We start from the raw sequence: 23,382 nt of genomic DNA, 5'->3' as shown, positions 1-23,382 counted from the left end.
ATACAACTAAATTACAAATTTACCCGAATTTCTTAGGCAGAATAAATAGTACTCGTATTAAACGAATAATAATTGGATATACATTAGTAAATTTTTCATGGAAAATGGCACAATGATTTCTTCTAAATTTGGCATGCTACCATATTCCGGTGTGAAGATATATCTAGATAGGTCCCGACTTTGGGAAATATTTGTTTCCGCAGCCCAGCCCCTTTGTTGTTTTTTTTAATAAAAAATAGAGACTCCTGAAGGTTGAAAGCTGCAATCATAAGTAAAAGATGTGTATTGGCAAAATTTAATCAGTTTATTAAGAGCTATTAGAGAAAGAAATTCTATTTTGATAGCTGTGAAGCGAGTCTTAAGTAATGCAAGTTATCCATGTGTTAATGTAAAATACCCATATTATCTTAGGTAATTTAAGTACCCATACACTTTGCTTGGATCGTCGATTCCATTGTATCAAATGCTTCGCATTGTGGCAAAAAAAGTGATAGTTTGTCAATGATAGTTCTGGCCTCTCTCAATCCCGGGGAAAAATGTCAATTAGCTCCTCCCCGTTTCCCACGCCAAATTTTGACCAAATCTTAACAAATTTTTTATTTGTTAAAAAAATTATTTTCAATTTATTAACTAATGGATAGTTTATTTTTTAACTATTTTTTATTTATTTTATTAATTAAATAATAATTTACAAATTATTTTCGTGTACTAACTGCATCCTTTATCTTATTTTGGTCAAAATAAAATTAAAAAGCAAAACAAAATGACTATAATCGTCATATTGTCTACTTGAAATTTTACGCCCCTAAAATTTCTGCGCCTTGGGTAAGCGCTTTTCTGTAGACCCCCCCCCCTAAACAGCCTCAGCTTGTAAACAAGAGAAACGAGCATTGCTCGGTGATTACTATTCGTTTAACCAGGTTGTTCGTAATAAGATAATTGTTCGTTTTTCGGTGTGAAAAAACGATATTGATAGGTCACGACTTCGGGAAAATTCGGATAGGGCATTAATCAATTTTGGAAAATATTTTTCAGACGAATAACATCACAAATGCCCAGATGTCCAATGCCCTAAACGATCTTAGTTTCTGCAGCGAATAAAGTAAAATGAAATTAAAGCCGTTTTGCAAAAGAGATTAAAAAAAAAAATTCGTTTTCAACGAGGGAAGTTCGGTCCTCGGGTACCCTTCTATATAAAATGGTGGTAAAAAAAAACTCAGTTTTTGAACTGCTTGCAAGATAATTAGGCCTAGATAGCAAATAAATTAACTCTATGTTACACTTTTTGTAAGGAATAAAAAGAAAATTAGACTTATAAAGCTATTCCTGCATTACCAGTCTATTCTAGAATATATTTTACCCATTCATTGCTGGTTCAGTCGGCTATTTAGAAAAACCATTAACCCATCAATAGGGGATTACAAAAAACATTTTAATATTTGTTTTCGCATGATATTTTTTTCTGTGAGAAACATTTTTTTTCCTGGGGGAATGCTCAGCATAATTAAAATTTTATTACTATTCAATGCTTATCTAAGAACTGAGCTTTTCTTACATGGGATAAAAGAAAGACAAAAAACAGCAAGATTGGATTATCTTGGATATTTCCTGAACCATCATATAGAATTTCACGAGCAAGAAATCGAAAAAGAGTTTTATAATTCACAAACAGTGTCATCAGTTGCGTCAAATCACAAAAATTTAGGGTGAGGGGCCAATTCGGTTCAAGTTTTGCAAGGAAAATACTTAAAAGACATTTTTCATTGAAAATATCAGAACAAGTTTTAATTTTCCCGAATTTAGAGGGGACAAGGTGGAGACTCTAGGCCCACCTGTCTCGCTAATTAATGCCGCTAAGTGTCAAGCCCGAAAATCGTGATGGTGTAAAAAATTTACTAACTTGACATTAATTACAATTTTTAGGCTCTCCTCTATCATTCATGCGTTAGTTTTGTGTGAAAAAATTTGGTAACAAAACTGTTTATGGTAATGAAGAATAATTAAAAAAAAATTTCATAATTATTAATCGGAACTCTAAAAATCTGAGAATCCGAACAATATAATCATTACGAGTATCGTCTTATTTGGTGCCAATTCTAAATGTCGGACATTTACGACGTTCCAGGTTTTATTTCAAAATTAGTTAGTACTTAAGATGATAAAAAAAATAATACACAAAAAAAGTCGTAACACGTAACCTTGACGAAAGCTAAAATCGCAGATTTCGCATATTTGATTGCTCTAACAACATAGAATTCTAGAATTCTATCCCTTTTCCTCCGCCTAAAAATCAAACAGATTTGTGAAATTTTTGTGAGAAATACGATTATGTATATGTACTTAATTATTTATATTTTGCCGTTCTTTGTTTACTTTTTATTTTTTGCACCATAGGTAAGTATATTAGTTACTGAACCAGAGGCCTTAAGAAATTAGACAAGGAGTTGTTCAAGTGAATATTTTGAGCTCTATTGGGCTTTTTAAGCAATAAAAAAAAGGTGACAAAAAAAGTGTATTTTCCATATTTTGACATCCCAATACCAAAATACTTGCAGGACTTCCCGCGGTAAAATTTTCTAAGGTTCAAGTATATTTAGAGAGTAGGGAGCTGAGATTTTGGCAGCCTCAGTTCAGATTTTGGTTTAAAATCTTTTTGTTTTTATTCTATCCTCACTCCTTTTTTCCACTTTTTTTTTTTTTTTGGGTGAAGGTAAGAGTGCATGAACATCAACAAGATTGCTAGTGAAAGAATATCCTCTTTTTGAGCCTAGGATTTGTAGATACGGAGTTGTCGCGCATGGATTAGAAGTGGCCTAATTAAACTAGCCGAAATGCTTATATGAGGCATATTAGTAAGAAAATTTGGTGTTCAACTTTTTGAATTTAGAACTAAATCGACTATAATTGGTTTAGTCGAGTTGGGTGCTGCTTACTGTGCGCTGGAATATTCCATAAGATAATATATAGATGTTTATTCAGAATTCAAATATTCTCTACTTTAATTTAAGACGCCCTAATTTCGACTCAACCATAACAATATAATATAATTTTTTTTGCTGAGTCTCCTAATAGGTCCTTATTGTTATCGTTGCTAGTTTTACTTTTATTAAGATACTAGACAATATATGCACCTTTATTGGGTAAGTTGGTATAAATATATATCTACTTAAAAATTTAATATTTTTATATACGTATAATACTGGATAACCTTTATTTTACCTGCATTTGGAGCTGGATTTTTAACAAAATCAGATATGACAAAAGCCACTAAGTAGGTTGACATAGGGACAGATTCTTCATAAATATCCCATTCATAATCTGGTAAATTTTCGCTGAAAGAAAAAGAAAAGAAAAAATTGATATTTTTGAAATGATTATTCGAGCTGTCTTTCTTAGCTTTAAATAAACACATCAACTGTTGCATGTTCTAGTTTATTTGTCCACCTATACTATAATTATCAGGCCGTCAAGCAGCCTTATTCGCTAATTGAAAGTCCATGTATCCATCAGAAGTGACGGAAAATTAGTAACCAAATTAGATATATCTAAAGTGAGTGCGAACAATTTTATCAAGACACTCATTACCAAACCAAAAGGTTCGAGCCTTAGGTGGCATTCGAAAATTTCTTTAGTATAGCCATCTAGCCATATACAATCTAAACATAGTCATCAGAGACAACGCTATAGCGTTGCCTATAGTAACGAATCATAATACTTCAATATATTTTTCCCGAGGCACTTCCTATGAAAGGTGTTGGGGGATCGTATAATCTTTGGAGGGGGCTCATTTTATTGGAAATCAAAATTATTAGTGCCCTTTTTAAGAGTCAAAGGTAACTGGTGGGCAACGAGCCCCCCTTCAGCGCTATTTCTCCCCAAATGCATCCGGTCAAAAGGGGTTGACACCCTCCCACAGCCCACGGGACAAGGGCTGTAACCAATGCAAGTTGCCCATTGTTAACATAAGGTTTTTATTGGGAAAATCGGCAGGATTCATCCTGGGTCTCCAAAAAGGCTTAGTAAAAAAGATTAGGCAAGTGTTGTACGCTATACAAGTTACCCATTAATCATATATAAGGTCAGTTTATGGGGAAAAAAAGCAAGCTTGATCATAAATCTCCGAAAAGCCTAAGAGTATTAAGGTAAAACTTTTAGAAAATGTTGGGGGAATGTCAAACAAAATGAAAACAAACCATATGCGGGAGAGTTGTCAAAAGGGCAGAATAGCAGCATTTGAGGAATGGCTAATAGTGTTGAAAATTGTGGTTAAAACTTAAAAGGCATGTTGAGTATAATCTTGGAAAATAAACGAAGAGCAACCAGCTCGCCTTGTCTCCCCTTGTCCTTTTAGATGCCTACCTTAAGACTGTTAGAAATCTTAAAAAGCCATTTATTCAAAATAGTCACAATGTGTAACAAATATGTATCCGGACAGACCATTCCCACACAGCCTCCAGGCAAGTGTAAGTTCTGTAATTTGTCCATTTTTTGCATGCAGGATATTTCATTGGGAAAGGCGTGTGTTCGAAAAGGCTAAAGGTTTTTAAATTGAGATTTCGATGATGCTGAGCTAAATGAAAAGAAACTATCTGCATCCAAGTTATGAAAAAGACGTATCTGCAATATCCTAAAACGGTTAGGGGTATTAACTTTAAACTTTCAGGGGGTCAACACTACCACTACTATTGCTACTGCTACTACTACTACTACTTCTAAGACGACTACTACTACTACTGCAGCTACTGCGACTGCCAATACGACTGCTTGCAACTGCGACTGTGACTGCTTCTGTACAACTTGCAACTGTAGCTGTGACTGCTTGCAGCCGCTACTACTTCTACTTTTGACTTCTTTCAAGGAATGTTGAGGGCGATGTTAACAAAACCAAGACATATTATATGCATGCTGATTGTCAAAAAAACCCATCAGAAATATATCAGGAACGGCTTAGGGCATTCAGTTGAAACTTTCAGCTCATGTTGAACAGTGTTTTGAGGCCAAAGGGCCTCCCTTTTTCTTTATAGACCCCCCTTAACGCTGGTCAAAATGATGAAGTAGCAGCTTTGTTCAAAATATTCAAAAGATCTAATAACTAGACTATGCCTCTGGGAATGTCATGTCCCCGCATCACCCAGAGAAAAGGTTGTAAATTATACAATGTGCCCATTGTTTGCAAACATGATTCATCATTGGAATTGAGGGGGAGTGTTTGATCCTGAATGTGTCAGAAAAGGCTAAGGGTATTAAGGTCGAACTCCAGAGAATTCTTTGGGGGATGTTACAATAAATCAAAAGAACGTACGGGCATCCAGGAATATCAGATGGATATATCTGTAACATATTTGGAGTGACGCTAAGGGTATAAACTTCACAATGTTAGGACCACTATTGCTACTACCGCCATGGCTGTAGCTGTGATTACTTGTGACTGCGACTATGACTAATTGGGACTACATGCAGGTATGACTACTTGCGGCTTCGACTTCTTCTACTTGAGACCAGGAATGTTTCCATTTTATACATCCACGCTTTCAAAGGGGTATTTTTGTAATATCTTAGGAGCGGGCAAGAGTAATAACTTTACACTTTCAGGATCCCTATTACTACTACTACTGTGACCGCAACTTTGACTACTTGCGACTGTGACTGTTTGTAACTGCGGTTATGACTAATTAGGGCTGCTTGCAAGTGCGATGACTTATGACTGCAGCTTGACTATTTGTATACGCTAATGCGACTGTTTAAACTTTGAATATTTGTAAATGTAACTACTTGTGACTGCGAATAGTAGCAAGTGTGATTACTTGTGACTATGACTATGGCTACTAGTGATTACGAATGTGACTAAAAATGCTAATGACTGAGACTATAGGCACATGTCACAATTGCAACCGTGATTATATCCCACTATGACTACCTACGACTACAAATACTTAATCTTACAAATACTTGTGACTGAGACTTTTTGGAATTTTGACATTTTACGAATGCAACTACGGCCAGTTGCAACTAAGAAAGCGAATGCAATTTGACTGCTACTGCGGTTAGTCCTGACTGTGACTACTTGCACCTGCAAGTGCTACAACTTGCGACTACAAGTGCAATAGCTTGGGATTGCAACTGCTGCTGATTGCGACTTTGACTATAAATACCATTACAAATTCTACAGTTACAACTGAAACTGTTGAATTTTATAAACTCATAGACTCATATAGACTCATTTATTTTATAAACAACTATCGTAGCCGTGGCCGAAGCCGTGACTAAATGGCGCTGTTTACTACATTGCATAAAACTGGTCACTGGCCGTTTAAATAACTGACAAAAAAAAGGCACAAATGAATTGCTGTGACGGGTTGTTCGACACTTTGGCGGCACTAGTTGGTTCTTATGGCTGGTGTTGGTGGTGATAGGTGCAGGTGGGGGAAGCAACAAACGGTGTTTTTGGGGCGAAAGAAGGGACTGCCCAAAATTGCACATTTACTGCAAGCGCCTATCACGCAACGTTGGCAGTCGTAAGGCACTAAGGGCAGCCTCAAAAGAGTTTTATTTCAGTTGTAAGAGTTGTTTTCAAGTATTGCTTTCACTGCCCGTTTTTGAACGGCCTCCAGATCTTCACTCAGGTGGTCAATATTATGAGCCTGAGGGCCCCACACAGGACACGCATATTCTAGGATAGGGTGCACATATGTGACGTAAATCGTCTCCAGCTGACTTTGTGAGAAACCCTGTCGGCGCAAGGTAATTAGCGACCGTTGTGCGCAACTACTGTTTTTCAATAGACCGGCGATGTGCGCGCTAAATGAACAGTCGACACTGAAAGTAACCCCGATAATCACTGAGGATGAGGGGGTAGGGTACCACGGATCCGGGAATGAGAGGTTACGCTTAAGCGGATTAAACCTCATGACTTTTGTTTTATTCACATTAATCTGGAGGTCATTAATGCTACACTGCTCGAGAGAGGATTTACTGATCTCACTGCTGAACTGGGGATACACGTCTGACTTTTCAGCAAGATATTTCAGAAGTAGGGAGACATCGTCCACGTATTTGAATATGTCTTCAAACTCGAGGACAATGTAGTTAATTACCGCAAAAAACAAAAGAGCTACCTGCTTAGTGCCTTGCGGCGCGCCACACGTCAGTTCAGCCCACTCAGAGTTTAAGTCACTTGGAAAGAGGGCATAGACACACTGGTAGCGGTTATGCGGAAAGTCAATAACTAAGAGCAAAATATGCTTCCCAGCGCCAATCTTTTTGAGGCTAGTTGCTGCTGTATAATGGCGGATCAAGTCAAATGCCCTAAGATATTCGACTAAAAGCAGGTCAACGAGGCTACTGCCTTTGTCCAACCACTCGGTAATCAGGTGGTAGAGACGTAATAGATAATGCGTCGTACTACACCCTTTCAAGCAGCCGTACTGAAACGGATCAAGGGTTGGCTGAACTTGGGCTATGAGCTCTCTATAAATAAAGGATTCGGTCACTTTAGCCGTATTAGGGCAGAAAAGAATATTAGAATTAATGAATAGAGTTAAACGGTAGCCTGCTTGAAAAAAAGACATAATGTATCAAGGTTGTCATTATCTGCCAGGTCAATGCAGATAACGAATGGCTAAGGGTGTTAAATGGTAAATTTCATTGAATGCTGAAAGGGAGGTTGCCAAAAAGACGTATCTGAGCGTATCTATATTAATCTCAAGAATCGCTACGGGTATTAAGTTAAAATTTTCATCGAATGCCAAGGCAGATGTTAAACAAAATCAAAAGATAATACATGTATCGGTATTGTTGGAACTGCATATCTTCAATATTTCAAGAGTTACAGTATGCACATGGAAGCTTTGTTTTTGGCAAGAGATAAAACTCTCGGTTGCGGATTGTCGCATATTTTCCCATTATATATGTTAGGGTGTGGACTAAGAGCTCCTCTTATAATAGTTCCGATGGAATTCTTATTATAGTTCCATTTCTAATCAATAGACTGGTCAATTCAGAATTGGAAATGATTGATATAGCAAGGCATAATTTGATACAGCAAGGTAGTGGACGTTTGGGTTGAAACTGAATTCCACCTTATGCATCCTAATCTGGGGATTCTTGATCTTGTAAAACCAGTAAACCTAAAAGAATAGGCTCTATAGACTACCACTAAGACAGCTAGCACATGTTATAAGTCTTTCTTTGCGAATAAAATCCAGAACGCTATCTACAGCATTCAAATACCCACAACTAGTGTTCAGAGCAGTTACAATGAAGGCCATGTGAAACTATTCAGCATAAAAAAAATAAGCTCTGTAGAATTCCACTAGGACAGCTTACCTTGTTATTTTTCATCGTTCTTTTGTACAGCCAATTTATTAAATGTGGGTCACAGCATGCTACAAATTTTAAAACGTGGCAGAACTTTCCTCAGCTGTAATCATCCGCACCACAAAAGGATGCACCTGCAGTTTACCCGCTACTTTACTCTGTTAACTAGAATCTCAACACCTCGGCAATTTTACATTGTTTCATTTTCTTGATCCTTTTTCAAGGGCTTAATATATTTATTGGATGATTTTCAAATCCTGTGCTCGGGTTTACAACAAACTACCATTTCAGTGACAGATTTCAAGCACTTTAAAAAGGTTTGTTCGAATTGCCATACTTCTCAGCCCGTCAGATCATCCTTATTCTAAGGAAATAGTTCTGACTTACCCACGCATCTTTTTCCTCATTATGTTTAGGTCTTAGAAGGAAACAATTTGCATACAAACCATCCAAATCTGTCATTCCAATATACATGAATATGAAATTTGACGTCACCATACTATGTCCTAATTGATACGTTTGTTTTCAAGTAGTATTATCTCAATTCTAGGACGATCTGAAGACCAAATAGGCTTGGCTTTATTTCGGGGATGTTTATTGTTAGGTAGTATGGAGGAGATTTTTTTCTACGAAAAAGTAGATATTATGTACAATATAAGAAATTGCGATGCCGACAATAGTCACTATAGAATTAATTAGTGCATACCAATTACTTTGTTTGTACTTGAGTTGTCCTTAAACTTGATATATTCATTCTCTTTAGTTCATTTGTTCTTTAGTACTTGAAATTTTTCCTCAAACTGACCCTTAATGACACTCAAACTGACCCTTAAGTACACTAGTCTACAGCTTTTCTATTAACTGATACTATATGAGGGGCTTGCGACAAATAGTTTCTTATCTGAGTAGTTAGCAGTGGCAGATCTTGGGGGGGGGGGGGTGAGGGGGGAGTGCGCCCCCTACGAAGGTCTAAAGTAGTGTAATTTACTTAATTAACGCAAGTTTGCGTTAATTAAATTTGCTCCTAACACAAGTTTATTGGATCAACCTATTTTGTCCCCCCCCCTAAAAAAAATCCTGAAGCTGCTCCTGACAGTTAGTCACTCTAAGGTGTGCCTCTTTGCAAGGCACACAGAGCTTTGACAGTTAGCCTCCAATCTCTTGTAATATAAACTGCTCTGTAGATGCCATCTTACTCTGAGACGAGACTCGTCATAAGGACTCTCCTGTCACATTCGTACGTCTTACTGAGCTTGATCTTTCAAACTTTGCCTTCCGGTTTCAGCATAGAAGTATTTTTAGAATATTTTAAGACATCACCATTTTCATTGCGTCACAGTTTAAGCGATGTCTGGCTACCCAATGCTGGTACAAATCTGGTGAGCATTGACAATGTCTATCCAAATGAACCTTAGGATTCTGCTAAGACAGTCATTCTCAGAGTTGGTGAGACATTTCTACTGTTCAGTAAACAACTTTAGAAATCCCATAGCTCCGAACTGACAAAAAATTGCTCTTGAAAAGCTGAAATTCAGTCTTCACGAGTTTGCAGTGGATTTCCAGACAGGTAGAATTCTCTAAAATACTTCATTTGATAAAGCTACTGTGTTGCATTTTTCTTTTCAAGGATCTCCATTGGAAGTTACTGTGCTTCTTAAATACTTGAAGTGTGTCCCATGTTTGATATCTTCCCGTCAAAATAGTACTTTCTATGCGTCAAACAATTCTTAGCATAGCTTAAATCTTTGGATTGGGGATATGTAATCCGAACTCTGCAGTATTCTTCATGACCTTGTTTAAGAATACCCAAACCTTATGTTAATGCTCCTGTATAAGATCAACATGGTTATCAAAGTCGACAACTATTAGATTTCTTTCGGTTCAGATTTTAAGTCTATTTATCTGTCTAAAAGATATAGCTATATCAAGGATAACGAAAAGTAGTTGAAGGCATAGCCTTGCCTGGCTCCAGTCATCACTATCAAGTAGCGTATGATGCCTTCAGGGGTTTTAACACAGCATTCTGTCTTTTGATGCTAGGCTTATTCCCATTCCCCTGAAAATCTTCCCCTCCGCAGAAAGTTCCCCCGCAAAAAATTTACCCCATAGAAAATTCCTCCTGCGGAAAATTTACCAGGGGAAAATCCCCCCAAATGTAAAATTGAGAAGTCACAGAGAAAGCATGACAAATAAAAATAGTTAAAAAATTAGGAATTTTTGGAACATTCTGCCTATATTACAAAATATAGGCTGAATAGGTGGTTTAGAACAAGCGTCAGCAACCAATGACCCACACCATGATCTTGGTCAGTATTGATTGATCATTTCACCAAAGAGGGCTTGACTTCACTTTCGTGTAGGTTTGCTATGAGAACCTCAGTCTTAGTGGATGCTTACCCGGTTTTCTTCAAACTCAAAGGTTTCTTTGACCGTATCTGTATGGGGTTTGTGAATCATCTCCTAAGCTTATTCAATGCATTTCGATAGGTCATCAAGGGCCTCGAGTGTATTGGACAGTTTTGTACGTAGCAGTGATAAAAAAAAACCTTGTCACTTGCCATGACTATGCCAAAGTCTCTGAATATGTGTGCCTTTTGTTTCTAAATATCTGACTTGAGTTTCAATTTTAGCCTGGTTTTGACTAGTTCTTGACATGAACCAACGTCAGTGCTTCTGAAACTTTGGGCGTCTTTTAGCCTCGGTCGTCATCTCTGGCGAATTTGAAAATGGTCGACACCACTTGGAAATGTCCAAGTGTGTCCATGCATGCTTTTATGTAGATACAGCTTGCCATCAATAAGCAAATCCCTCCTCATAGCAGAACTACCACGCCGGGCATCGTCAATGTTTTGTATTGCAAACTCCATGGTTTCACATCCCTTCAGGGCAGTAGGCAAAGCCGTATCCAGGATGGGGGTAGGGGATTTGAACCCCCCCCCCTAAAATATTTGTCTGACTCGTAAAAAATGTAACAAAAATGGACATAAACAATTTTTGTATACGTTTTTTTTAGTTTTTTTTTGTGTAGCCCCCCCTCAAAAAAAAAATGAGTAAAACCCCCTCCAAAAAAAATCCTGGGTACGGCCTTGGCAGTAGGGTCTGTCTGGTTAATATTTGTATTAATGTATTTTCCAAATCAGGCTCTATTGTGGAGGGAAATCGAGTCAGCCACTTATTAAAGGTTTTGGTAGAGATTCTTACCGAATGATAAAGTTTATATAGTATCATAAGCTGGCTGTAGCTGGAGAAACCGGTATAATTATTGAACGAGATGAAGATAGCTGTATATATTCTGTCAGTAGTTTATATTTTTTGATTAGCCTTTACCCAATTTAGAAATTGAGTCAGTAAAGTTGCTACATTTACCGAGTGAGAACGAGCTTCTCGGCAGATCAAGATTTCAGTAGAAGTCGTGTTAGTATTTTGATTTTCATCATTTATCTTGTCAGCTTATTCTCATGTATGTAATTAAATAGTAAGCCAGTAAATCCGTGAAGTTTCGTGCTTCGATTTTACCGGCTCATGCATTTTTACTGAGTCACTAGGGGAAATTTTCTCTCACTCTATACATGATGCCTCTAGTGGTAGCATTATACTTGTAAATGGTAGGATTTCTCGACGTAACACATTTGTGACAGTTCATCTAATTTTGCCGTTTTAAGAGTTTATTGTTTTGTGTCTCTTTTCTTCTTTTTAAATTGATTACTTTCAGATAAATAGAAAAATCAATTGACTAGCCAGAAAATATCCTTTTCCGGAGGGGGGCTGAGGTTCAAAAATACAACCCTTATGTATGGCAATTTATACGGCTTTCGCAATTTTTTTTATGTTTGTACTCTAATTAAGGCTAGTGTCTTATCCAAGCTAATTCTTGGCCCCTCAACTTCAAAACCTCAGCTATGATTTTCACAACGAAAGCTTAGTTACTTTAAATCTATTCTAAAAACCGAATCAGTAATAATATACAAGGTATTTTTATTCAAACTAAAAAAATTTAAAAGTTCAATGAATCAATTGGAGGAGCCTTTCAAGGTAAAACAAAATAATTACTTCTTCATTTACTCAAATATCTGATAATTTCTTTCATTGAAAGGGGGATTCCTAGATGAATTTTATCAGGCACTATTGAAAAGAGAGAGAAATTAAAAAATCTATATTTCAAATACTACCGACCTCTGTGGTCTAATCAAGATTGAAATGACGAGCATAATTTCTCTGTTACGCCAAAAAGACCGCGTCTGACGTATTCTAATTTCAGGGGTAATTTTCAGTAACTGCTTGCTAGTTTGAGTACATCTTAGCAAACGGTTTTTGGCAATTGACTCAGAAATGTTAGAGAACCAGAAACAATCTTCAGTTGTTTCTGTACGACATCCTCCTTCTGAAACTAAAAAGCGACATCCTCCTTAGCACCCAGAGTCACTTAAATTGCTAACTGGTTTGTTATTGATTGCAAAAGCATATACGCAATTATATTTATGGTTTTAACCAGTCTAACTTGACCTATACTTAAATTTCAAGTTTAATCGTTCCAGACTCAAGCATTAATCTTTTTTCTTTGAAAGGTAAATCAACTATTAACGAACAAAATTATTACACTTACTGAGGAACTGTGCGATTTATAGGCATATTTGAGATAGACGTCATATCCTTTTTCCTTCCCAAGGTGATGGCAAATTTCGCTTTGAAGTTTGGCTCGTCAAAACAGGGAAATGCCCTTCTTGCATCTGTTGGCTGGAATTGAGTAGTAGCGATATATCTGAAAGAGAAAGTAATTTCAGTAATCATATAAAAAAGTTCAGCGTTAGCAGAGCCCATCAATTAATAAAAAAAACACGATTCGAGTCATCAATGTTATTTTCTGGAACCTCTTGATGTCTTGCTTTTATTAAAGCGGGCTACCCACGTTAATATTTGAATTTTATTTTTAAATTATGACTTGCTAATTAAATATTCGTATCACATTATGTAGTGTCCCTGAGAATCAGTTCTTATTCCTAGTTAATTCAAAAGCTCAAGCAAATTACCGTTTTAACCCTGAGCCGCTCATCACTCGCACAGCAGGAATATATATAACGAACAGTTGCGAAAAGTCCTATGCCCTACAATAAAGATTTTTGAAACACATTAAACTAAGCCACTCTTCATGACTCCGCCCTCATGGACGCGCAATGAGAAATGTTTAGCGCATCGCGACGAACTTATGGGACCTATTAATCAGTTTCAGACGGCTTAGGGACCTTCCCGAACTAGCAAGCGTTGATGTTGTATTGTGTTTGGAGAAACTTTTCGCTACTGTTCGTTATATATATTTCTTCTGTGATCACTCGTGACAGAGGGTACCTAAAACCTACGTTCATGCTTTCACTGCTCAATTTTCTGACAACATCTGTGGCGTCAATTGATGGGGGCGTTGGACCCCAGCAATTTTTTCCAATAGCTTCTGGATTTTTGAAAATGAACTTTTTGATATCATCATTGAAAAATTGCTGTTTTTGTACATTCATTGAAAAAAAGCAGAAAAAACAACAAAACTGCCCAACCTAGATCTTGAAAATATATATTTGCCCCCCCCCCACAGGTTTCAAGGAACTGACACCACTGTAAATCTAAAGTATCTTCTAGAAAATGACCATCCTTATTAAAAGCAGTGCATCACCGTAAATCTGAAGTGTCTTCTAGAAAATAATCATCCTTATTAAAAGCAGTGTTGCAAGATGCATTGTATTACTGCCTTTTTTAGCATTTTCTTCTATATGGAGACTATGCATAGAGAAAGCAACGCCTTTAGAGTATTTTATTTTTCTTTTCTAATATTGATGATGACAAGATATTTTTGAAGACAATTTTCTAGAAGTATCCTTCAGACGAAAATGAGAGGGAATTTTCTTATTTTCACAGAGTGCAGGCATTATACCGAAGATAATAGCGTGAGTCATCCATATCACAAACGTGAAGTTTATCAACAGTATCAATTGATGCATCAGGACTAAAAACTTTTGGAAGTACACCTAATTCCAACTGTGATGTACATACATAATGTGTTTTGACTTACAGCGACTGTGCTGTGTCTAAAAACTCTTCATAATAACTAACCTGCGGTTTCCGTTTACATCAAAATAAGAAGATCTGTAAAAACCTCCAAGTATATCATTGAGCTTGGCCAAATATGACATGGAAAGACTCAGCTGCATTCCTGCTTTCAGTTCACCGTTAAGGTGTATGGTGAAAAATTGCGTAATCTGGTCAAAAGAAGTGTGGTGAACCATCATGCCTTCCAATCCCTCTCCAGACACCTGAAACACTTTCAATAATGTAAAACACAGCAAAGTGTACTATTGTCTATAATAGACATTAATCTATGTCTTTTAAAATTCTATTTCCATAGTGGCATCCAAAAAAAATTATCTATTACCTTTTTTTAGTTGCTAGCAATATCAGAGTTCTGTTGTTTTTGGTTTTTCATCCTCATTTAATTGAGGCAAAACTACAGCAAAACAAGATTTTAATAAAACAAAAATTTAGCCAGTCTTAGTATATGATTTCTGATTATCACTATTTACTATTAATATGTCATTAATAACAAACAATATGTTGTGCTCGGCTATTGGTTTCTTTTTCAGAATTAAATAAAAAAAAAACAAGTTTTTTCAACGGAAAGTAAGGAGCAACATTAAAACACAAAACGAAAAGAAATTATTACATATATGAGGGGGTTCTCCCTCTCGTCAATACCTTGATCATTACGCTAAAGTTCAAATTTTGTTCCAATTCTTTGAGAATGACCCCTGAACCACAAAGGCCGTTTAATTAGAATAAATAGCTCATTTGAAAGTACTAAGAAACTTTAGCGTAAAGAGCGAGATATTAACGAGGGGGAGAACCCCCTCATATACGTATAAATTTATGTTTGTTTTAAGTTTTAATGTTGCTCCTTATTTTCATTTGAAAATTTTTTTCATTTAATTTCTGATTGTTTTTTAAATAATGCTGGGAAATCCGGCACCCCCTTCATGGAATATACCTTCCTCCATGCAAAGATCTTCCCGCTTAATCTCCTCCCCCTGAAACCCTCCCTCCCGAGAGAGAATCCCCCTTGAAAAAGTCTGTATACTTCAAAATAACCAATACTATATGTAAACAATAGGCAGAGTTAATAACTTTCAGCCCTTCCCACGGGGACTGTGGGGGATTAATAACAAGCAATATTTTGTGCTCGACTATTGGTTTCTTTTTCGGAATTAAATAAAAAATTAAAACAAGTATTTTCACCTGAAATTAAGGAGCAACATTAAAACATAAAACGAAAAGAAATTGTTACGTATATGAGGGGGTTCTCCTCCTCGTCAATACCTCGCTCTTTACGCTTAAGTTTGAATTTTGTTCCAATTCTTTAAGAATGGTCCCTGAATCACAGAAGCCGTTTAATTAGAATAAATAGCTCATTTGAAAGTACTAAAAAACACTTTAGCGTAAAGAGCGAGGTGTTAACGAGGGGAGAACCCCCTCACATACGTATAAAATTAATGTTCGTTTTAAGTTTTAATGTTGCTCCTTACTTTTAGTTGAAAAAAGTTTTTTTATTTAATTTCTGATGGTTTTTGAATAATACTGGGAAATCCGGCGCCCCCTTCATGGAGAATTCCTTTCTCAACGGAAAGATCTTCCCACTTAATCTCCTCCCCCTGAACCTCCCTGAAAAAATCCCCCTGGAAAACGTCTGTATACTTCCGAATAACCAATACTAAATGTAAACAATACGCAATGTTCCCCGGGGACTGTGAGGGATAAAGTCATCCTCAAAGAAATAGTTATTCGATTTTTCGACTATGCTGAACAAAATGGCTATCTCAATGTTTTGATCTGGTGAATTTGGGAAAAAAATTAGCGAAGGACGGGGTCTAGTTGCCCTCAAATTTTTTTGTCACTTAAAAAGGGCACTAGAACTTTTAATTTTCTTCTGAATGAGCCCTCTCACGACTTTCTAGGAACACTGAGTCAATACGATCACACATGGTAAAAAAAAAACAAACAAAAAAAAAACAAGAAAAAATAAAGACGCATCCGTGATCTTTCTTCAGGCAAAAAAAATACAAAATTCAACATATTTGCAGATATGAGATTGATACCTCTGCAGTAGTGTTCTGTGATACGCTGAATTTGATGGTGTCATTTCATAAGGACTCTATGTCTTTCAGGGGATGTTTCCCCCTTTTTCAAAAATAAGGCAATTTACCCAGACTCGTAACTTCTGATGGGTAAGATTAAACTTCGTGAAACTTTTATATTCTTTTGATCTATCAATCGGTATCAAAATTCCGTTTTTTATAGTTTCGATTACTATTGAGCAGGGTCACTCCTTACATACAGTTCGTTACCACGAACTGTTTGATATCAGTTTTAAAACTGGGCTCAGAGAAGAATAGAATTCACAAGTTTTCCATGGTAATTGGATTTATCACCTCTACAACTTAAATGCTTATATTTTGTAATTTTAAATTTAGTTTTTTACAGTTTTTGGTAATAAATGGTAAGAAAGGAGCGAAATATGCCAATAGTAACCGAAACTCTAAAATAAAAGAGTCTTGACAACAATATATACATCAAAACAGTCTGCTTCTTATGTTGAGCCGGAATATTCAAAATTCATTAAGTTTAAAGTTACTCATCAGGAATTACGAACCTGAGAAAATTTGCCGTATTTTCAAAAGAGGGAAACAGCACCCCTATGGAGGCAAGCGAGCGTGATGGAAATTAAACCGCCAAGCTCCATCGATGTTTCAAGCATCCATCTTCAAAAATATAGAATTGTGCATTTTCTTTTCTATTTTTTTTTTTTTTTTTTTTAGAAGGAAGATCACGGATGGGATCTTTTTTTTGTTCTTGTCATGGGTTATCGTATTGAACCAATGTTTCTAGAAAATTTGAAGATAACTTGTTCGTAAAAGACTAAAGCTTCTAGTTCCCTTTTTTAAGTAGCAAAAGAGATAATGCTGTTTCAATGTGGTTGACTTACGTACTTACGAATTAACTTACATAACGAGCTTCTATACTCATATGTTTTAATACGTATATTAGGGGGTTCGCCCCCCTAGTCAATACCTCGCTGTTTACGCTAAAGTTCGAATTTTGTTCCAATTCTTTAAAAATGACCCCTTAATCTCAAAGGCCGTTAGTTAGAATAAATAGCTCATATGAAAGTACTAAAAAAAATCTTTGGCTTAAAGAGCGAGGTATTGACTAGGGGGCGAACCCAATCATATACGGAACAATTTCTGTTCGTTTTAAGTTTTGATGTTGCTCCTTACTTTAATTTGAAAAACTTGTTTTTTTATTTAATTTTTGATCGTTTTTCATATATTTTTTCATTTTTTATTTAATTTCTGAATGCTGGTAAGCATTCAAAGACTTGACTGTTTTTTCTTTCCTTTCTTCTGTTTTCTTCGACTTTTTTTCAATTTTTAAGCAAAACTTCTGCAGTAAAAGTTATTTCCTAACAAATATTTATCCAAAACATTTTGTCACCCTTTACTATTTTATGAACAATCTAATGAACCAGCAATTTTTATATGGATAAGAATCAGTTTGGGTCAGTCTGGCCAACACTTCTTTGTCTGGACAAATTGTCGTGCTTATATTGAAAGACACATGTTCGAAAAAGTTGTTGGTTATTCAATCAAGCAATTCATCATGCCTATTTAAGAGCTATATTCATCATACCAATTTCCCCGCACTGTGTATAGGCCTGTATGGTAGTATAGCTCTAGATAATTTTAATTTTCTGGCTTGCCTTTATTGTTTCTTGATGAACATCCATATCATTAATATGAAGCACAATATGCTGTGTATTTTCATTGCAAACCATGTCTATTGTAACATCTCCAAAAATTGTGAAGTTTCCTTCCTCTATAATTGGCAAAAGTCGTACAGTGTATAAAATTGGCGAGAAACTAGAAAATAAAAAGGAGGATTAACACATATGCTCTGCTAACAGTAAATTTACCGCAGATAATTTCTGGCTCTTCATTTTCGGTGTGAACAAACAGTTCCTCCCACTTATTTTTGCATTAGCGCGTACAAACAGCTCCTCTCATTTGATCTGCCATCAGCGGTCCAATAACCCTGTAACACGTATTTTGGCAGAAACTTTCTCAAAATGCCTTTGAAACCAACTTGAGACTTCGATCCTACTTTTAATTCCTAAAAACATCTAATAATAACATTGCACTACTAATTACTGATTTTCATATATGTATTGGGATAAATTAATTTAAAATTAGTTTCTTCAAAATTTAGTGTTCCAACGTTGAAGCCAAGTTTCGCGTTCAAGAGAAATCTGACTTGTCTACCTGTGAAAAGAACTAATTTCGCTTATGTTTCTACGTTCTCTGGAGCACTCGTACCTCGGTCCGGGTTTTTATAATGGGTGAGATAGGGAAAGAGCACTCTGCCTATAGTTTATATACTGTGATACTATGGAACAGAAATTATTTTATGAGTCCACCACACTACTGTTATTTTTCAAATCTCAGCTGATGCAAAACTTAAATCCACGGATGATTCTACACTGCCAAACAGCCTATCTTACGTCAGAACTAACGTACTCAGCCCGACAAAACTCAGCCTACACAAAATTCAGCCCAGTATTACCACAAGTCAATTTTTATCCGTTAAAGATTCGACTCGGCAAAACTAAACCCATCAGATTTGGATCCATGCAAAATTTAACCCCCCTAAAGGTATCGAAGCCAATCCAGGACAAGTTTAACCCAGGAAAATAAATCAAACAACCAACCTACAACGATAATGGTCTGAATCTAGAACCCAATATTCTGAAACGGGGAAGCGACATAAATTTGCAGACTAACATTTGACTCTGGCTAGTTTTAACCGTATCTGCAGGCGAGAGAAGAAAGGCAATTAGTCTCGTTCCGAAATGTTTCACTGAAGGATTTAAGTCAAGTTAAAGAGCTAGAGCATGCAAATTTTCAGGCTAAAATTTCACTTCCCCATGTTTTGAACCGCTCTCTAGCAGCAACCATCCAAGACTTTGGACTGTTTGATTCTGAGGTTAAACCCAACAGGTATTTCCCAGTGGAATGAATTAAGAATAAAAAGAGTGATTCATTAATTTGTTATGTCCAGTTTATCAAATTGATATCCTGTGTATCTTACATATATTACTGAAGCTTAACCTGAGTCAACCAAACCTGTACTCACTTTCAAGATTGTGCAAAGCCAATCTACTGGGATATAGTTTGATTTTTCTGGAAGAGGAGACTGAGAGAGAACTCGTTCATACAAACTCCACCTTTATCAAAAATAAAAATCATCAATATGATTGCCATTAATATTATCATCGTTAAAATTGCAGTCCCAGAAATAGCTATCTCTCGAGTTATTGGAGAACATAATAGAAAAGTAGCTGGTCATGAGCTAGGCCCACTTCTAGTGCAATAGCTTCGTCTGCTGTTGATTTTTTTTTTATATATGTTTATGTATGAATATGTTAATGTTGTATGTGTGAATTTACTTTTGCTTTGTTTGATTTTGGTCTTATTTTGTCCTTGGATTAGCGTCGTTTTGACTTTTTTCTTATTCTTATTTTATCCTTGATTTGTTTATAATTGACGTTCTTATTTGATTTTTATTTGTTTTGTCGATATTTGTCTCTTACTATTGTTTTCTTTTCGTCTTTTTTTCTCATTTTGCTCCGTCCTTTTCAAGTTTTGTAGACAGGGTTTCAATTAATAAATAGATAAACATCAAAGTTGTCGTTATTAAGTCAATCACATCAGTATGAATGAATGCCCACTCTACCTTGCATTGAATGGAATGCTGTGATCATAAACATCATGATCGTTGAAGCTCTTGATCATCTCTCTTAATATAGGCTATTTTGTCATTTTCAGGGCCATTATTTTTCTTGTCAACATAGCTATGTCATTGTCATCCTCTTGAACATTCTTTGAGTTGTTTTTGATATAACCATTATCATCGTTTAAGCTTTGTAGGCACATAAAAATTTATGAAAATTATACTAGCCAAAGAGCTTTACAGGCATAGTGCTTATCCGCCCTCCTTCCACTCACTAGGGCCTTCAGCCCTCGTATACACACTTCAGATTTGCACTTCAAGTTTTCTTTGCTTCAAATATGAAAAGTGTTTGGCTTCCTAGCTTCATCAAAGTTATTTCTTTATAAATGAAAAATCTAGTGTTGAGGCTAATTTTACGATTATGAAATTCTAATTAGAAATTCGATATAGTATTTCAATGTAGGCAGTAGAAATAAAAACAGAAATAATAAGTTCAAGATTTAGAATTGTTCTTAATCAATAGCAAGAATTTGTTTAAGGATGACATAAATATGTAGAATATATAGCCCAAAAAACTCCAAACATATTTAAAATAACTTTGGGAGACCCAGAGTATCACCATTAAAGATGTGTTAATATGTCTGATGTACACAAATTTAACATATTTTCACTTGCTTTAAACCGGGAAAGCTAAAGCCCAATAATATATTTATCATTATAAATAAATATATATAGATAAATATTATAGATAAATATATATATTTATCATTCACTTGAAATATGCTAATCTCCTCCCCTATATTTTGGAAAATACCTGTTCTTTGGCATTTTCATTGTAAAATAGCTTTATTCGGTACTTTCATTGGAAAAAGTGTAACAACACCGAAAGTGCCCCCCCCCGATTTTTTAATTGATTGACCCCCTTCTTTCCCATCCCTAAGTTCCATGAGTTGACCTCACTTCTAGGCTGTCTTGCTAAGTTACCTCTGGCGTAAGATATATCCTTTAGAAGTTCGAAGAGAACTATTTTTTTTTTCGATTAAATTTAAAAAACAACGTTTTTCAACTAAAAGTAAGGAGCAACATTAAACTTATTTTCCTGGGTTAAACTTGTCCTGGATTGACTTCGATATCTTTAGGGGGGTTAAATTTTGCATGGATCCAAATCTGATGGGTTTAGTTTTGCCGCGTCGAATCTTTAAAGGATAAAAATTGACTTGGGGTAATACTGGACGGAATTTTGTGTAGGCTGAGTTTTGTCGGGCTGAGTGCGTTGGTTCTGGCGTAGAATAGGCTAAGTTAGGCAGAGAATCATCCGTGGATTTAAGTTTTGGATGTTGAAAAAACTTTTTTTTTATTTTCTGATCATTTAAAAAAAAACACTAAGATGTCAGGCTCCACGTCCACGAAAAAATCCCCCTCCACACGGAATTATCCTCTGGACAATTCAATCCCGGCGAAAACTTACCACAGAATATTACCCTTAACATCTGCACATGTAAAATTTAATCGGTAAAGAAAGCAAGACATACAAAGAAATTTCGTATAGTAGTTCTGGCAATTCCCCTGTGTAAACTTTCCCCTGAAAAGTTCACCCCCTGGAAACTTCCCTCTCCATGAAAATTTATCGCTGTGTAAAATCCCCCAGCAGAAAATTCGTCCCCCCTTCCCACTCTAAATATGTATGCATACTTCTCAATAACAAATACTATAGGTGAACAATGGGAAAATTTATAATTTAAAGACCTTTTCCTTGGGGCGGTGGGGGGGGGGGGTCATGTTATCGTCAAAGACATAGTTATTGGGCCTTTCAACTATGGTGAACAAAAAAAAACTATCTCAAACTTCTGATCGGACGATTTTGGGAAAAATGTGGCGTGGGGGGGGGTCTAGTTACCCTCCAATTTTTGGTCGCATAAAAAGGGCACTAAAACTTTTCATTTTCATTAGAATGAGCCCTCTCCCGATGTTCTAGGCCCACCATATATATATATATATATATATATATATATATATATATATATATATATATATATATATATATATATATATATATATATATATATATATATATATATATATATATATATATATATATATATATATATATATATATATATATATATATATATATATATATATATATATATATATATATATATATATATATATATATATATATATATATATATATATATATATATATATATATATATATATATACTATCATCTCTCTCTCTCTCTCTCTCTCTCTCTCTCTCTCTCTATATATATATATATATATATATATATATATCTATATATATATATATATATATATATATATATATATCTATATATATATATATATATATATATATATATATATATATATATATATATATATATATATATATATATATATATATATATATATATATATATATATATATATATATATATATATATATATATATATATATATATATATATATATATATATATATATATATATATATATATATATATATATATATATATATATATATATATATATATATATATATATATATATATATATATATATAATATGGAATCGGCATAACAAGCCAATTCTTTTGATATAATCTATTGGTATTAAAATTCCGTTTTTTTCGATTTTCGGTTACTATTGAGCTGGGTCACTCCTTACATACAGTTCGCTACCACGAACTGTTTGACAAGGAATGCAATTCTCAGAGGAAGCAGCTTGAACTTCGAGCGGAAAAGCTAAAAGTTTGCTGGCCGGAAGACAATGATATGCTATAATAAGAATTTTTGAAGGAATAAGAAGAGAGTACTCAAGATTGATAGTAGAAAGGGGGGTGCTAGTCCCGTACGAACACCATATATGGGCATGGAATCCCCAGGGAGAATGATTGCATAATCGAAGTGGGTCAATGACCTAAATTTACAAAGGTTGATTTATTTGTTGTTGTTGTTTTGGCCAAGTGCACGCTCGAGATGAATGTCAAGGTGTCCAGGAATAGGAAAACAGGATCACGCAATGACCTAAAGTTTCATTTCGTGGATAAATAAGTCCCTTTAGAAGGAACAAATAAATTCCTCTTTCTTGACAAATCTATCAATCATGACATTCTCTGTCAGTCATTAACAAAAGTTGGCCAGAAACAAATGTATCTTACTATACCAAAGACATAGATGAATTTTGCCCGGAAACAATTCTACTGGTCGAACTCCAAAGATATTAATAAACTGCGCCATGGAAAC

The 23,382-nt window shown here is 35.3% G+C and overlaps 1 protein-coding gene across 2 annotated transcripts in view; it reads right to left on the bottom strand.

Moving 5' to 3' along the window:
• Positions 1-23,382, bottom strand: part of LOC148948564 (aminopeptidase N-like) — a 142,352-nt gene that overhangs the window by 75,489 nt on the left and 43,481 nt on the right. For both annotated transcript variants that reach the window (XM_089094464.1, XM_089094463.1), the window contains exons 3-6: positions 18,107-18,266; positions 14,413-14,612; positions 12,920-13,075; positions 3,220-3,332 (exon numbers count right to left, since the gene is read on the bottom strand). In XM_089094464.1, the coding sequence (XP_088950590.1) occupies positions 3,220-3,332; positions 12,920-13,075; positions 14,413-14,612; positions 18,107-18,266 (629 nt within the window). The remainder of the gene's footprint in view (positions 1-3,219; positions 3,333-12,919; positions 13,076-14,412; positions 14,613-18,106; positions 18,267-23,382) is intronic.

The sequence above is a fragment of the Artemia sp. Qi Xiang Cuo genome, chromosome 9 (assembly GCF_049724085.1).
Source record: "Artemia sp. Qi Xiang Cuo chromosome 9, ASM4972408v1, whole genome shotgun sequence".
NCBI classification, from domain to species: Eukaryota; Metazoa; Arthropoda; class Branchiopoda; order Anostraca; family Artemiidae; genus Artemia; species Artemia sp. Qi Xiang Cuo.
Note: the sequence above shows the minus strand (reverse complement) of the source record. Positions and strands in the feature narration are given on the sequence as shown.